General features: G+C 38.5%; 1 protein-coding gene across 4 annotated transcripts in view; it reads left to right on the forward strand.

Annotated features, from left to right (window-relative positions):
* KHDRBS3 (KH RNA binding domain containing, signal transduction associated 3) overlaps positions 1 to 17,983 on the forward strand; it is a 167,053-nt gene that overhangs the window by 120,699 nt on the left and 28,371 nt on the right. For 2 of the 4 annotated variants that reach the window (XR_011314138.1, XR_011314137.1), the window contains 3 exons: positions 7,639 to 7,697; positions 10,219 to 10,365; positions 11,811 to 11,867. Coding sequence is in view for 2 of the 4 variants with exons in the window: in XM_069731949.1 (XP_069588050.1) it covers positions 7,639 to 7,697; positions 10,219 to 10,310 (151 nt within the window). In the remaining 2 variants the exon portion in view is untranslated. Of the gene's footprint in view, positions 1 to 7,638; positions 7,698 to 10,218; positions 10,943 to 11,810; positions 11,868 to 17,983 lie in introns of those variants that run through there. The other 2 variants (XM_069731949.1, XM_069731948.1) reach the window with 1 other exon arrangement.

Genomic DNA, 17,983 nt, shown 5'->3' on the forward strand with positions numbered 1-17,983 from the left:
AGGGAGACTCACAAGGAGTGGACTGCTGCTGGAGTCATTGCTTCAAAAGCCACCACACACAGACGTGTCCAGGACATGGACTACAAGTATCATATTCCTTTTGTCAAGTCATTCATGACCAATAGACAACACCAGAAGTGTCATACCTGGGCCAAGGAGGAAAAGAACTGGACTGTTGTCAGTGGTCCAAGGTGTTGTTTTCAGATGAATATAAAATTTGCATTTCACTTGGAAATCAAGGTCCCAGAGTCTGGAGGAAGAGTGGAGAGGCCACAATCCAAGCTGCTGGAGGTCTAGTGTGAAGTTTCCACAATCAGTGATGGTTTGGGGAGCGATGTCATCTGCTGGTGTAGGTCCACTGTGTTTTATCAAAGTCAGCACAGCTGTCTACCAGGAAATTTTTGGAGCACTCCATGCTTCCATCTGCTGACAAGATATTTAGGGATGGAAATTTCACTCTCCAGAAGGACCTGGCCCCTGTCCACACTGCCAAATGTACCAATACCTGATTTACAAACAACAGTATCACTGTTCTTGATTGGCAGCAAACTCGCCTGACCTTAACCCCATAGAGAATCTATGGGGTATTGTCAAGAGGAAGATGAGAGACACCAGACCCAACAATGCAGATGAGCTGAAGGCTGCTATCAAAGCAACCTGGGCTTCCATAACCCCTCAGCAGTGCCACAGGCTGATCTCCTCCATGACACACCGTATTGATGTAGTAATTGATGCAAAAGGAGCCCCGACCAAGTATTGAGTGCATTTACTGAACATACATTTCAGTAGGCCAACATTTCAGATTTTAAAATCATTTTTCCACTTGTTTTAAAAAGTATTCTAATATACTGAGATAATGACTTTTGGGTTTTCATTGGCTGTAAGCCATAATCATCAACATTAACAGAAATAAACACGTGACATAGATCACTCTGTAATCACTCTATGTAATATGAGTTTCAGTTTTTGTATTGAAGAACTGAAATAAATTAACATTTTGATGATATTCTAATTATTTGAGAAACACCTGTATATGTATGGAACATGGGCTAAAAATTATTTTTGCAATTGGGTTTTTATTACGAGTTTTGCACATTTTGCCTCCTATACCTGCTGTATTACACTGTCTGGCTGCAGGTAATGGGGTCAGCCATATTATCTTTATTTTAGCAGATCTTACTGTAGATATTTGGCATTAAGGTGCCATTCTTTATCCAAAGTAATTATTTGTGCAATCTGATCAATAAAGAAGTTCATTTTATAAATATTTTGCTAATTTTGTAGAATGAACCAAAGTTACATTCTGTATTATTCTTCAGAGATGCGCTCACAACTCGTATTCTCACTGTGTACATACATTACATTACTGATCCTGTACTGACCCTAAATTACATCCTGTATTATACTTCAGAGCTGCACTCACTATTCTGCTGGTGCAGTCACTGTGTACATGCATTACATTACTGATCCTGTACTGATCCTAAATTACATCCTGTATTATACTTCAGAGCTGCACTCACTATTCTGCTGGTGCAGTCACTATGTACATACATTACATTACTTATCCTGTACTGATCCTGAGTAACATCCTGTATTATACTCCAGAGCTGCACTCACTATTCTGCTGGTGCAGTCACTGTGTACATACATTACATTACTGATCCTGAGTTACATCCTGTATTATACTCCAGAGCTGCACTCACTATTCTGCTGGTGCAGTCACTGTGTACATACATTACATTACTGATCCTGAGTTACATCCTGTATTATACTCCAGAGCTACACTCACTATTTTGCTGGTGCAGTCACTGTGTGCATACATTACATTACTGATTCTGTACTGATCCTGAGATACATCCTGTATTATACTCCAGAGCTGCACTCACTATTTTGCTGGTGCAGTCACTGTGTACATACATTACATTACTGATCCTGAGTTACATCCTGTATTATACTCCAGAGCTGCACTCACTATTCTGCTGGTGCAGTCACTGTGTACATACATTACATTACTGATCCTGAGTTACATCCTGTATTATACTCCAGAGCTACACTCACTATTTTGCTGGTGCAGTCACTGTGTGCATACATTACATTACTGATTCTGTACTGATCCTGAGATACATCCTGTATTATACTCCAGAGCTGCACTCACTATTCTGCTGGTGCAGTCACTGTGTACATACATTACATTACTGATTCTGAGTTACATCCTGTATTATACTCCAGAGCTGCACTCACTATTCTGCTGGTGCAGTCATGTACATACATTACATTACTGATCCTGAGTTACTTCCTGTATTATACTCCAGAGCTGCACTCACTATTCTGCTGGTGCAGTCACTATGTACATACATTACATTACTGATCCTGAGTTACATCCTGTATTATACTCCAGAGCTACACTCACTATTTTGCTGGTGCAGTCACTGTGTACATACATTACATTACTGATCCTGAGTTACATCCTGTATTATACTCCAGAGCTACACTCACTATTTTGCTGGTGCAGTCACTGTGTGCATACATTACATTACTGATTCTGTACTGATCCTGAGATACATCCTGTATTATACTCCAGAGCTGCACTCACTATTCTGCTGGTGCAGTCACTGTGTACATACATTACATTACTGATTCTGAGTTACATCCTGTATTATACTCCAGAGCTGCACTCACTATTCTGCTGGTGCAGTCACTGTGTGCATACATTACATTACTGATTCTGTACTGATCCTGAGATACATCCTGTATTATACTCCAGAGCTGCACTCACTATTCTGCTGGTGCAGTCACTGTGTACATACATTACATTACTGATCCTGAGTTATATCCTGTATTATACTCCAGAGCTGCACTCACTATTCTGCTGGTGCAGTCACTGTGTACATACATTACATTACTGATTCTGAGTTACATCCTGTATTATACTCCAGAGCTGCACTCACTATTCTGCTGGTGCAGTCATGTACATACATTACATTACTGATCCTGAGTTACTTCCTGTATTATACTCCAGAGCTGCACTCACTATTCTGCTGGTGCAGTCACTGTGTGCATACATTACATTACTGATTCTGTACTGATCCTGAGATACATCCTGTATTATACTCCAGAGCTGCACTCACTATTTTGCTGGTGCAGTCACTGTGTGCATACATTACATTACTGATTCTGTACTGATCCTGAGATACATCCTGTATTATACCCCAGAGCTGCACTCACTATTCTGCTGGTGCAGTCACTGTGTACATACATTACATTACTGATCCTGAGTTATATCCTGTATTATACTCCAGAGCTGCACTCACTATTCTGCTGGTGCAGTCACTGTGTACATACATTACATTACTGATTCTGAGTTACATCCTGTATTATACTCCAGAGCTGCACTCACTATTCTGCTGGTGCAGTCATGTACATACATTACATTACTGATCCTGAGTTACTTCCTGTATTATACTCCAGAGCTGCACTCACTATTCTGCTGGTGCAGTCACTGTGTGCATACATTACATTACTGATTCTGTACTGATCCTGAGATACATCCTGTATTATACTCCAGAGCTGCACTCACTATTCTGCTGGTGCAGTCACTGTGTACATACATTACATTACTGATCCTGAGTTACATCCTGTATTATACTCCAGAGCTGCACTCACTATTCTGCTGGTGCAGTCACTGTGTACATACCTTACATTACTGTTCCTGTACTGATCATGAGTAACATCCTGTACTTTACTCCAGTGCTGCCCCCTTTATGTGACTGCAGACTGCCAAATTTTGACTCCGTGCATTTTTCAGACTGTTATGATTCCTATGTGTTTTCCATGCAAACCGGCGGTTTAACTAGATTCATCTGGCGCATTTCTCAATTCACTTCTGTTGAGAGAAGCTGAATACTTCTATTCGGCACGTGACCACAAGTATGCGCATCGCATATATGCATTTAAGTTACCACCGACTTGCACCAAGAATACCAGGGAATTGTGACAATGTGCATACCGTAGACTATTTCAGTTTGGCAATGTGCAGTTACATAGAGCCTGAATGACTGCAGACATTTGTTCCATGACTGGAGAGACCCTTATTAGATTTGGACTTCACTGCACAGAATCCCTAGGTTACATAGGTTACAATCGCAAGGTATATTCTTATAGTAACAACTCAAGGTGATATAGAGGTACCTGGAAGTTTAATCAGATGACTCAAGTTTAGGGTGGGATACGTATATCGGTAGTCAGACAAAGTGTCTGGATAGGCAACGGAAGGAGAACAAGGTCAAAATTTTGACCAAAGACCTCATTCCAAACCCTAATTTTTTGTATCTACTTCAGACCTCATTATTTCAAGCAACTGTTTTGCTTAAGTTCCTGAAATTATCAGGATATACATTAAACTGCCCTCCTGTGAAGGAGAATGAAAGCTCAAAGCCCCTAGCTCAATAACAAATGTATGTTATAAGAGCTCCATATATGCATATTATATCCCATGGATAAAGTGTTTTGCAAGATTTCTTTACATTGTAGGAATTCTCTGCTTTGGAAAATTCCAATGAGTAGAAGTGTCTCATCATAAAAAGCCGATCACGGAGTCGATCTCTGTTGGGCCTCCAGCAATCAGCTGTAATCTGCAGAGAAAACCTGATATTATTACTTTAATTATCCTACATCACTGTTAAGGGGGAAATGTGTAATGTGTGATAGAATGGATCCTCCAGCACTTTTTGCAACCTTTCTTCACTCTGGCCATGACATGAGGACCTTGAACAGAAGACTCATCTCTATTAACTTAGAATTCCCTATGTAAAAATTGGTATTCTAAATTGAACAACCTATTTAAATACTTGTAGGTCCAGACTCTGCATAAAAAAATCCTTATTGTAATATAATCTTGTAGCAAGGCTTTAAATCTGTCAATTTCTAGATAACAGGGTTTTGTTTAACATGTTTCAACATTATATCCAATGTCGTATATATTCTTCACCAGACAGTCAGTAAAACCTGCCATACGGCCACTTCTGATTGATTTACTTCCCATTTATGTAAGCCGTATGGACCTCAGTAGCAGAACAGAAGTGTTTGTCTACTCTTTATTTTATGTTTTCGAGAAGATTTATATTGGATGGTTTGAAAAATAGCTATACAAATATGAAACCCACTAGAGATCTGCACTACATCATTTGGATTTAGCATTGCCATCTGCTTAATAGCAGTAAAATGGCAACAGAGGCACTTCTAATCGGCCATTCTCAGACCTGACAGATGCTGTCGAGTTAACATGTCAAGGCGAGAGTCCTGTTATAAGGACATAGGTTATACTGCATGGTTTTAAAAAAAAAAATGTTAAAAATGGTACATTTCTGAAATGTTCACAGTATTAACCACATCGACTTTTGATACTCGGTTGATATTTGAGTAATGGTTTGATCTATTGTTCCTTACATAGCTGCTCATACAGCCAAGGGCCACGTAATGTAAAGTGGGGCACTTAGAGAGAGCCAAGTGCAGGGTAGCCCAATCCTCTTTACTATTGGCTAATGTGTTTGACTCCAGACTTCATAGGAACAGTATTGTCAGAAAACAATTTGGCAGAGTATTGGGTCAATGGTCATTGGCAACTAGTGGAAGAGGACACAACATTCGGGCTCTTCAGTCCAGGTTTTCTCCATGCAAAATCATAATGATAAGACTCAGATTGGTAATTTAGCTTGTAACGGAAGTGCACTTTAGTAGAATGCATGAATGTGAACTTATTGTGAAAATATATATGTAAAAAAAATCAATACCTTGCTCTATTTGGTTCCTAAAATCTTTCTAAAATAGTATATGCAATATAGATATTGTGTGCTTTGATATTTTGTTCTAAATAGGTTTCATACTCATTTTGGCCAATCATGATGTCGATGTACATTTTTTCCATAACATTTTTATCTTACTTTACAAATAGGAAAAGCATTTTTTTTCTTAAATAAAGTTGTTTATTTTTCGATTAAAGGCAAAAAATCCACCAAAGACAACTCAAGAACTCATGAGTTATTTAGCTCATTAGTAAATCTGTAATAATAAAACAATTTTTAAAGCTATTTCTAAATTAATAATGGACCTCTAGTAAATAAAGAGGGGAAATTAGTCTTAGGCTACTTTCACACTAGCGTTAACTGCAATCCGTCACAATGCGTCGTTTTGCAGAAAAAACACATCCTGCAAAAGTGCTTGCAGGATGCGTTTTTTCCCCATAGACTTGTATTGGCGACGCATTGCGACGGATTGCCACACGTCGCATCCGTCGTGCGACGGATGCGTCGTGCTTTGGCGGACCGTCGGCACAAAAAAACGCTACATGTAACGTTTTTTGCTGCTGACGGACCGCTTTTTCCGACCGCGCATGCACGGCCGGAACTCCTCCCCCACCTCACCGCACCTCACAATGGGGCAGCGGATGCGATGAAAATCTGCATCCGCTGCACCCATTGTGCGGCGCTTACAACGCTAGCGTCGGTAACCTCGGCCCGACGCACTGCGAAGGGCCGAGCCCGACGCTAGTGTGAAAGAAGCCTTAGGCTTTCAAATACCGATTTAAAATACTGACCAAATACTGAAAATATGAACATGGTCTTAAAGTGAATCTGCCAGCAGGATTTTACTCCCCTAAACTATTACATGCACATGCAGCTCTTTCACATACAAGTCCATCAATACCTTTACATGGACAGTCCATTCCTCCGTTACTGAGAGATCAGCATTAAAATTGATATGCAAATAAGGCTGAAGAACTATGGTAGATCTGAAGCCTCTGTCAATCCGGCTCTATTCCCTGCCAAGCCTCCCTTTTCTTGATTGACTGCCTATATACTTTGTGACTTCAAACGTTGATTTCTCAGTAATTGAGAAAAGGACTGGCCTTGTAGAAGTATTGCTGGACTTGCTTGTGAAAGAGTTGCATGAACATATAAATAGATTGGGGTGTGAAATCCTACTCCCAAATTCCCTTTAAAGAGCACCTGTTGACCGAATTCTAGAAAAGATTAATTTTTTTTGGGAAGTTACATTATTTTATCTTTAGCATTAGGAAATAAGCTCGGTTTACACACAGATTACTGACCGATTTGGACAAGATCAATGTCCAGAAGGCTGATCTGATGTGGCTGTTATTTGCGTAGATAATGTATTAGGATAAAACCAATTCTCGTATTCTTTCTCTTTTAATCTTGGTAAATTAAAACCTTTCTATCTCGATAATGGAGTTGTCTTATGCTGTGTATACGTAACGACCATGTGGATTGGCAAGCAAATTAAGATTTCTATCAGATCGATTGGATAGTTACACGCATCAAGTTAAATAGCGTTGCCCAGATTGGACATAAACTGTACTGCATGCAAGGCGTAGGCAATGGTAGCGTGCCACATGGACAAAACTCAGTGCATAGAATCGGCAAGGATAAAATATACTCGAAATGTAGTTTTGAATTTTATCCATTACCTGGATTACATACGAAATTGCTATTTGATTTCCAGCAACAGAGCAGAAAAAAATATTCATTGAAACGCATCACTAAAAAGTACTTTGTGAAAATGGCCTATTCTTTAATGATCTCTATGGATTGCCTAATTGTTTTCCTTTTTATTTGCATTCAGCACGGGGGATTACTATGATTATGGACACGGGCTCGGAGAAGATTCCTATGACTCATATGGTGAGTAGTTGATAAATACACATTGGTGGCCCATATAGGTGTATTGACAATATCAATGGAACTTGCCACAGTTCTATGTTCTTGAATATTGTTAACATTTCCACCTTTTTATTTGAACATTCTCAAACCAGTGTAAGATTTTTTTTTCTGATTGTCATCCCAAATTAAACTCTAAAAAAGCCTGTTTCAAGGAAGGAGGGAGCTGACCAAGCTGTAGATGTACGGAGAACCATTGCAGTTGGAAAGAACCAGTGGATTCTGTACCTGCTTTTGATTTCAGCAGACATTGGGAGGACCAAAAATTGTATTTTCCGGCACACCCATCCAGGTTTAAAAAATTATGTTTATTAGATTAGATAAAAAATCGTTAAAAACAGAAATCTCGGTGTCTGATGCGTTTCCGGCGCACTAGAAATGCGTCAGCTTCTAGATTTTCGTGTTTTAAAAAAACACAGCATGAAGAGCAAACTCACCAAAACTTGTCAAATGAGAAATGCACTCGCAGGGTGCAGCAGGCCCCCGATAATAAATGCTAAAGCAGCACAGGTGCAAGCTACTGATGAGAGCAACCACCCACTCGCCCAAACATTAGAGGGGTTGGCTGCCTAGTAGAAAAAATGCACACAGGTAAGGCTTGCATAAGACACTATTCACACAGATAGATGTGATGCACAGTGTCTGGACAACCTACTGATCACGTTGGGTTGCGGGCATATCCATTTTGGCCAAAATTGTAACTAATGCCTCATCTAATGTATTATATACATTATTTAATTTTTCATCTTTTTTGCACTTTTTATCATCTTTTTGCAGGGTGCGGCAGGGCCCCTTTATGTTGTTCCCTGTGTGTTGCATGTATATATATATATATATAGTGCTGGATGGCCCCCCTGCTAATACTATGGGCGTGATCAATAGGTTGTCCAGGCACTGTGCATCACATCTCTTGGTGTGAATAATGTCTTATGGAAGCCTTACCTGTGTGCATTTTTTCTACTAGGCAGCCAACCCCTCTAATGTTTGGGCGAGTGGGTGGTTGCTCTCATCAGTAGCTTGCACCTGTGCTGCTTTAGCATTTATTATCAGGGGAATTTATTTATATATTATCAGAGTGCATTTGTCATTTGACAAGTTTTGGTGAGTTTGCTCTTCATGTTGTGTTTTTTTGAATTTTCTGTGTTTTAACATTTTTTCTAATCTAATAAACATATTTTTTTAAGCCTGGATTGACGTGCAGAAAATCCCCTCCTTTGTCTTCCTCTAAAAAAGTACGGTCGGAAATATCAGAACTTTGCTCTTGGTACATGTGTACAAAACAATTTCCTACATCCATGATAAATCATATGATGAAAGGCAGAAGAAAGGAGGAAGTGCAGTAAGAAACTCCAAATTGTCCCCCTTAATTTCTTACACAAAAAACATTGATCTTTGCATACCAGTGATCTTTAGCCTAAAAGTCTCTAATGCATTTCTACACATACTGACGTTTTCTGCTTGTTTTAATGGGTAAAAACTGAATAGGCTAAGATTTAAATAAACAACTTTTTTGTAGAACTGAGCTTTTTGGAAAACGTATGCAAACTTTCTGTAGGACCATCTATAGTTAACTACCTTGTGTCACTGTCCAACCTATGAAAGACCTAGAAAATACCTGTCAACATTGACATAGCAAATAGGGATGAGCGGACACGTGGAAGTTTGGGTTCTGGTACCTTATCCGAACTTTGTTCCAAAGTTCGGCATGGGTACTAGAACTTAACCTGAACTTGAACTAGAACCGAACTCCATTGAAAACAAAGAGGACCAAACTTTTGAGCTGGAAATCTTTCTGCAATGGACGTCCTCCGGAACTCCGTACATTGCAACGACTCCTGAGAGATGTCCGAGTTCAATGTTTAGCATTGGACACTAACTCTCCAGTATGAACGCAAAAGTTTTAACAATTTAGGAAAACATAACTCTTATCGTTAAGGCTACTTTCACACTAGCGTCGGACTCGACCCGTCGCAGTGCGTCGGGCCGACGTACCGATGTTAGCAGTGAATGTGCTGCACAACGGTGACAGCGGTTGCATTTTTCCAGCACATCCGCTGCCCCATTGTGAGGTGCGGGGAGGTGGGGGCGGAGTTCCGGCCACACATGCGCGGTCGGAAATGGCGGACCGTCGGTAGCAAAAAACATTACATGTAACGTTTTTTGCTCCCGGCGGTCCGCCACAACACGGCGCAACCGTCACACGACGGTTGTGACGTGTGTCAATGCGTCGCTAATGTTAGTCAATGGGGCAAAAATGCATCCTGCAGACAACTTTGCAGGATGCGTTTTTTCCCATAAACGACGCATTGCGACGTATTGAAAAAAACGCTAGTGAAAGTAGCCTACCATAGTCTTTCTCTCTCTTATAGATCCCCTCTTTTTTTTAAAAAAAAGTGAACAAATAATTTAAGAAATGTGAAAAAGTCAAACTTCTGCAAAACAGAAAAAAAAAATCAGCAGTAATACATTTAATTTATTTTTCTAGGACAAGACGATTGGGCAAATTCCAGACACAAGTCTATTTCCTCAAGACCCACAAAAGGAGCCTACAGAGATCAACCATATGCAAGATACTGATTGTACAGTCTGACGTGAATTATGCCCTCTTCTCCAGCCCTGTTTACTGTTCAAAGTAATTTTTTTCTATGAACGCTCATTACCTTTTTATTAAAACCGTTCTAAACGTAAATGAATGGATGGACTGAAACTAAATTGTTTCTTTTTTTTTTTTTTTTTTTTTTTTAAATTTTTGGGTTTATTAACCATTGAAAGACCAAACGAACCAACCAATTGTAAACCAACCTTGTTCCGTACAGTAGCCTGTATTTGAAAATAGGTGGTCAAAAGGGAATGAATTTAACTTTTAACTAGTGTTAAACCGGTTAGATCGACTTAAACATGTTAATCCACTCGTTAACATAATCGTAACGTTTTTATTTTTAAAGGTTTTTTTTTTTTTTTACAAACTTAAGTTCTATCAGCTTTATTTTAACTATTTGCTACTTTATTTTTTTTTTTCTCTCTTGTAAATCTGCATAAATGAAAAGAAAACAAAATCACAAATGGAAATAATGTGGTATCTTTTTTGTAACCAGTCTTGAAATGTACTGTAGTGTTGAGCAAAGTTTACTGTTGCTTAATACTAATAAACTTTTGGAAGAAAAAAAAAAGTGTGTGTGAAAAAGTAATTTTCTGCGCTATTTTTTTGTAAAACAACAACAACAAAAAAAAAAGGAAATAAATAGTGGTAAACAGGGAATATTTTTTAGGCTGATATTTCTAAAAGGTTCGCACTAAACACTGTACAACTTGTCTTTAAAATTTGGTCTAAAATTAAAACCTACATTCACGTCATCGCTTTAGGTTTAAAGGCTGTATAAATGGTATTGATCTGCTTAAGAACCATATTTAAAACAATGCAAACCAAATAATGTTTATAAAATGGTTTTAAATTAGATTTTGAGTTTTCTGGTTAAAAAATGTAAGTTTTCATTTTGTTGAGCATTTTTTCACTAGTGCAACTTTGGAATTGATAAGAATTTTGATTCCTTAATGAGAACTTCGTACCGTGATGGGAGCAATTAGCACAAAGCTTTTAAAGACTTTCTGACATGACTAATTGAGGTCGCTTTCATCCGTGGCAGAGGATGTGTAACCCTTAAAACGATCTTCATTTGCAAAGGTAAATAAATCAAATAAGATTTTAATATTCATTAATTTCTATTTAATATAAACAATAAAAAAAACAGGTGAATTACAAACTAGAAAGTTTCATTTTTGTGACTTTAAGGCCCCTAAATGACCATTTTAAACTTTTTTAATTATTTTTTTTTTATTATCTAATTACATTAAAAAAGAAGCTTGAGTGTTCTCCATAAAACCATCTGTAAAATTTCATAACTAGCTGTTTGAAAATTATTTTGTCCATAAACTTTAGTAATCAACAGAGTTAAAGTTAACTACTAAATTTACTAATTCCATTTTCTGTAATTTTGATGAAAATGTTTATTAAAATGCTTTTTTTCTTTTCTTTTTTTGTTTTCTAATTACATTTTAATACATTTATTTTTTCCCCAGGAAGCAGGTTAAATATAGAAGAATAGGACTGAAAATATTGGGCCTTTTGAATTTTAGGTGAGTTTATCTTCTAAAATTGATAATTGCTTTTTGTTAATTTTTTAAAGCAAAAAAAATCATATTGTCTCAGTCAAAAATATCTTATTTTTACTGCTTGCTTTAGTTAAAATGTTATTCATATGGGAATAATATGATGGTAAAAATGTTCTGAAATCAAAATAAAAATGATTTTGAAAAAATGTCCTATGCCAATGGGTGCATCTCCTATTGTGAAGACATGTTTTCTTATATGAGACAATTAAAGGAAACCTTTAGTTAGAAGATCCATCCAGGGATGATAGGGATAGATAAAACTAGTCCGGCTCTGCCCCAAATGACTTTAGTTGATTGACAGGTCTTTCCTAATGTACACATGGAAGAGACCTGGGAATCACCTTCGGAGGTGCTAGAAAGTTCAAACTATATTTTCTCTGGAATGCAGCAGCCAGGTTCTGATTCATGCTACTCATGGTTTGAGGAGCTTGCATCAGCTGATAGGTTCCCTTTAAGCCTTTAAAACATTGGTATAAAAAGTTTAGGACTCCATTGTTTTGTGAGAGAAATACAATTACATATTGTGAAACTCTCATGAAGTGAATTTTCAAAAATGTGTCAATCCCTACTGAGAACATTCGGAAAAATAAATGTCAAGCTGTTAATGAAACCTTCATTAGGGAATCATTGGGGCAAAGCCAAATAGTATCATTTGCATCAACTTGAACACAAAAAATCCAAGTGCACAGAGGTTAAACAATTCAATATACTAAATGGTGCAATATTTGGACGTGTTAAGAATGGTCTCGTATGGACAAGGTAGACCTCAACAAGGTATAAACGTTTAAAAGTCCTCAAAGAAATGTCACAATAAATATTATGCTGGACCTCTCAAAATGTTAGGTAGATTCAGATACAGGTTCAATATCCCCTTGATAAAGCCAAGTTTAGGAGCTGCGAAACGCGCGTCGGGGGTTGCGCTCAATCCAGGGACCCCTCTTTGCATGGTAAGATCCGGGTATGCTTTGTGTCTGGAGGGAACTTTTTTACGCCGGCAGGCAATTTACTATTATTAGTCTCTCCTGTGACATCGTTCACATCCCTGCCTCAGTATGGTGCATGATGGTCTGGTCTGGAGCAATGGAGCTTCTCTAGTGTCAGTGACACTTACTACAAATATGGGTGGACCAGACAGCATTGTCCTATTATGAGGTGGTGGGGGTGCCACGGATCTTCTATTGTTTAAATCAATCCATAACAACAAGGCACAATTGTTATACTATATATATTATATGAATTGATTATATTTGTGTCTGGGTGTTCCCGGTGTTTTCTACTGGTGTCTTTTAATGTGTGGTTTTTAATATTTTTTCTGATAATAAAGTTTATATTTTCCTATATACTCCTGTGGTTCTCCTATGTTTATACTGATTTATCTGGAGTAGGTATTTAAAGGGGCCTAGACATTGTTCCTGGCCACCTTACATTATGTGTCTGGGTTTTTGTGTAGGTTCAATATCCACTCTTGACCAGAGTGAGATGTTCTTACAATCCGTTCAAAGGTCTCAAAAGATACAAGTCACCATCATAGATCGGTGTCTGCACCTCCACAATACAAATCCTCCAGTGCTACAAGAGACATTCAACCATACTAAATGCAGTAAGGATTGACTTATTAGGTACAGTGTATTGTACTGACATAGATAAAACAGCACTTTAAGATCATTTAAAATTCTATAAAGCAGCAGGTCTCACAACCAGTGTTTCGCCCTTCTAGCTTTGTCTACAACAAGTTGCTCTTGAAAAAAAATGGGGCGAAACCTTGCATCTGACCTACAGAAGTAGACTTAGGGGATTATTACACTGGATGCTGTATAATGTGGAGGAGATGACACCGATCCATGGTGGTTTAAAGGAAGACAGACCTTTATCTTCTGAATGAGACCTCTGAACCGACTATGAGACTGTCCAAATATTCTTGAGGTAGTATAAGGGTATACATGGCTTACCTACATCTGGTAGGTAAAGTTCTCACACAATAGTGGACTTTTCATATTGAATGCTACAGATGCTCCAGAATCATGCTTGGGGTGATTTCGGGGGCAATCATTTGTCATGAAGGTCAATTCAAAAATAACCATTTAGATTTTAATTAGATTTCTGTGTGCCCAAGAACAAAAAAGATTATGATGATTATGAGGCTGCGTAGATGTTCTGTGTAGATTGAAGGTGATCTAGTGACTCTTTTCTCTGCGTTGCTCACGAGAACTCGGCATGATACAGTTGTAAAATAGTGTCGTTATTTTTTTCTAAACCCAACTTAGTCTTTACTTTTGTTGAACCAATTTCTTTGTTAAAGCATGACATAAATGTAAGACCTCATTTGTTTCAACACTAAAAAACAAAAACACTCCAGTGCAGGGAAATTTTTTATATTTAGTTATCTTTTACGAGACTTGAAAACTACTCCATAGAAAGCTGGAACACTGCATAGATGACAAAGGAATCATTGGATTACGTTTCATTCATCTTTTTCCCCAATTCTTTTCGTCACCAAGTCACAAGATTATTAGAAGTTTTGATGCTTTTGCTAAAATATGTATTTACTGTGTAGGAAGTGATCCTATTGATAGTAAACTTTGCAGATTTGGACATTCCAAGTAGGAAAACAGTTCTAGACTTATGATGTTTATGAATGATCATAAATGAATGACTTTCACCTCAATTTTTCATTCGGGTTAACATTTGGGCTTTAACTTAACCACTCCAGGACATCACATATATCGCTTTGGCCTTATGTTTCCTAATTAGCGTTTCTCTTACAGACTACAGCAACTTTTTCTCTTTTATTTCACCCTATTCGAATAGTCTTCAGTGGAATTTATTTACCTTTTTGCCATACATTTTTATTTACATGGTTTTTTTTTTATGGTCTGGTGGTTCTCATTGATGAGATCCAGTTCAGCTTGGAAACTTATTTTAAAGGCAGTGTTCCATGAGAGTAAAAATATGGAAAGTAACTCATACAGAATAAACCAGAGACTCACCTGTAAATAGCATTATTTCAGCATGTACTCCTGAAGAACCTTTGTTAAGAGGAAACACACAGAGTGGAATATACCGAGGTTGATGTATCAGTGAATTGAGTATACTGGTGTTCAATAAGTCTATTGTTTTTCTATGCCATGCTTTGTTGAGCCAAGTGACTATTATGGCATCAATGAGTGTATTGATGAATATCGTGATATTGAATAATGAGCGTAATATTCCAAGTCTTTTTAGGGTGCACTAGGGCTTAGCTGATGGAGAGTGGAGTCACTGCTTGTGCTTATCAGGTACCAACCTTCATGGCAAGTTAGGGATAGAAATAAGGGTAAAATTTGGCATTCTGGTAATATTTAGCTACACAACTTCTTTTGTAAAATCCTTCTTGGCAATATCACCTTTCTTGAACTATGGCTACTCAATGAAAATAGGCCTATTAGCTAGATATACACTTAGACTATATGTGGTAGTCGCTTTTGGTATTTATATATATATATAATATATATTTATATATATATTTGTTTTGTGCACTCTTATGTATATATCAAATATTGTGGTTTTAATAAGTTGGCGAAAAAGTAATATTTTAAGGCTATGTGCACACGTCAGGATTTCTTTGAGAAATTTTCCTGACAAAAACCAGACATTTCTGCCAGAAATCCGCACGCGTTTTTTACCGCGATTTTACCGCGTTTTCACGCATTTTTGATGCGTTTTTTGTGCATTTTTTGTGCGTTTTTTCCCAAATGCATAGAATTGCGGGGAAAAACGCAGAAAATCCGCAAAAATAATGAACATGCTCATTTTTTTACCGCGATGCGTTTTTTTCGCGGGAAAAAAACGCATCCATGTGCACAAAACATGCAGAATGCATTCTAAATGATAGAATGCATAATGTATGTGTTTTTAATGAGTTTTATAGCGTTTTTAGCGTGAAAAAACGCGAAAAAAACGCGAAAAAACTTGAACGTGTGCACATAGCCTAATAGGCATATGTTTCTGAGCCCTTTCTAGATAAGTATGTGTAACTTAATGTCCCACTATACTCAATGAGTAGACAGCATTGTTCCAAGATTTTTGCCCCTCATCAGTTGTTGTGAATTTGCTTTTTGGCTCCCTCTAGTGGTTACTAGTTTTTTGACTCTGGTTTTTCTGTCTTTCCTTTTATCCGCACCTGGGTCGTTAGTTAGGGGCGTTGCTTTATAAGCTCCCTGGACACTCAGTTCTATGCCTGGCAACGTAGTTATCAGAGCTAATCTGCTGTGCTCTTGTCTACTGATCCTGGTCCGGTTATTCAGCTAAGTCATTTACTTTGCTTTTTGCTATTTGTTTTTGGTTTTGTATTTTTGTCCAGCTTGTTCCTAATCTGTATCCTGACTTTTGCTGGAAGCTCTAGGGCGCTGGTGTTCTCCCCCCGGACCGTTAGACGGTTCGGGGGTTCTTGAATTTCCAGTGTGGATTTTTGATAGGGTTTTTTTGTTGACCATATAAGTTACCTTTCTATATTCTGCTATTAGTTAGCGGGCCTCTCTGTGCTAAACCTGGTTCATTTCTGTGTTTGTCATTTCCTCTTACCTCACCGTTATTATTTGTGGGGGGCTTCTATCCTGCTTTGGGGTCCCTTTCTCTGGAGGCAAGAGAGGTCTTTGTTTTCCTCTACTAGGGGTAGTTAGATTCTCCGGCTGGCGCGAGTCATCTAGGATCAACGTAGGTATGACCCCCGGCTACTTCTAGTGTTGGCGTTAGGAGTAGATATATGGTCAACCCAGTTACCACTGCCCTATGAGCTGGATTTTTGTATCTTGCAGACTTCCACGTTCCTCTGAGACCCTCGCCATTGGGGTCATAACAGTTTGCCAGGCCTATATTAAATGTTTAATGCATTGCAAAAGAGGGATTATAAGAAAGAAGATTCTGAGTTTTTTTTTTCTCCTCTCTCATTTTTTTTTTCTTCATCCCCTTTACCTCAGAGTGGCTTATGCTTGCTGCAGACATGAATGTCCAGACCTTGATTACAAGTGTGGACCAGCTGGCTACTCGTGTGCAGGGCATACAAGATTATGTTATCAGAAGTCCTGGGTCAGAACCTAAGATACCGATTCCTGAACTGTTTTCCGGAGACAGGTTTAAGTTTAGGAATTTCAAGAATAATTGTAAATTGTTTTTGTCCCTGAGACCCTGTTCATCTGGAGACTCCGCTCAGCAAGTAAAAATTGTTATTTCGTTCTTACGGGGTGACCCTCAAGATTGGGCTTTTTCGCTGGCGCCAGGAGATCCGGCATTGGCTGATATTGATGCGTTTTTTCTGGCGCTCGGTTTACTTTATGAGGAACCCAATCTTGAGATTCAGGCAGAAAAGGCCCTGCTGGCTATGTCTCAGGGGCAGGACGAGGCTGAAGTGTATTGCCAAAAATTTCGGAAATGGTCCGTGCTGACACATTGGAACGAGTGTGCACTGGCCGCTAATTTTAGAAATGGTCTTTCTGATGCCATTAAAGATGTTATGGTGGGTTTTCCCATTCCCACAGGTCTGAATGATGCTATGGCACTGGCTATTCAAATTGACCGGCGATTGCGGGAGCGCAAGACCGCAAATTCCCTCATGGTGTTGTCTGAACAGACACCTAATTCGGTGCAATGTGATAGAAAAACCGCAAATTCCCTCATGGTGTTGTCTGAACAGACACCTGATTTAATGCAATGTGATAGAATCCTGACCAGAAATGAGCGGAAAATTCATAGACGCCGGAATGGCTTGTGCTACTACTGTGGTGATTCTACACATGTTATCTCAGCATGCTCTAAACGTATAGCTAAGGTTGTTGGTCCGGTCACCGCTGGAAATTTGCAACCTAAATTTATTCTGTCTGTAACTTTGATTTGCTCACTGTCGTCTTATCCTGTCATGGCGTTTGTAGATTCAGGTGCTGCCCTGAGTCTTATGGATCTGTCATTTGCTAAGCGCTGTGGTTTTACTCTTGAACCATTAGAAAATCCTATTCCTCTTAGGGGTATTGATGCTACGCCATTGGCAGCAAATAAACCGCAGTATTGGACACAGGTTACCATGTGCATGACTCCTGAACACCGCGAGG

The sequence above is a fragment of the Ranitomeya imitator genome, chromosome 6 (assembly GCF_032444005.1).
Source record: "Ranitomeya imitator isolate aRanImi1 chromosome 6, aRanImi1.pri, whole genome shotgun sequence".
Taxonomy (NCBI): domain Eukaryota; kingdom Metazoa; phylum Chordata; class Amphibia; order Anura; family Dendrobatidae; genus Ranitomeya; species Ranitomeya imitator.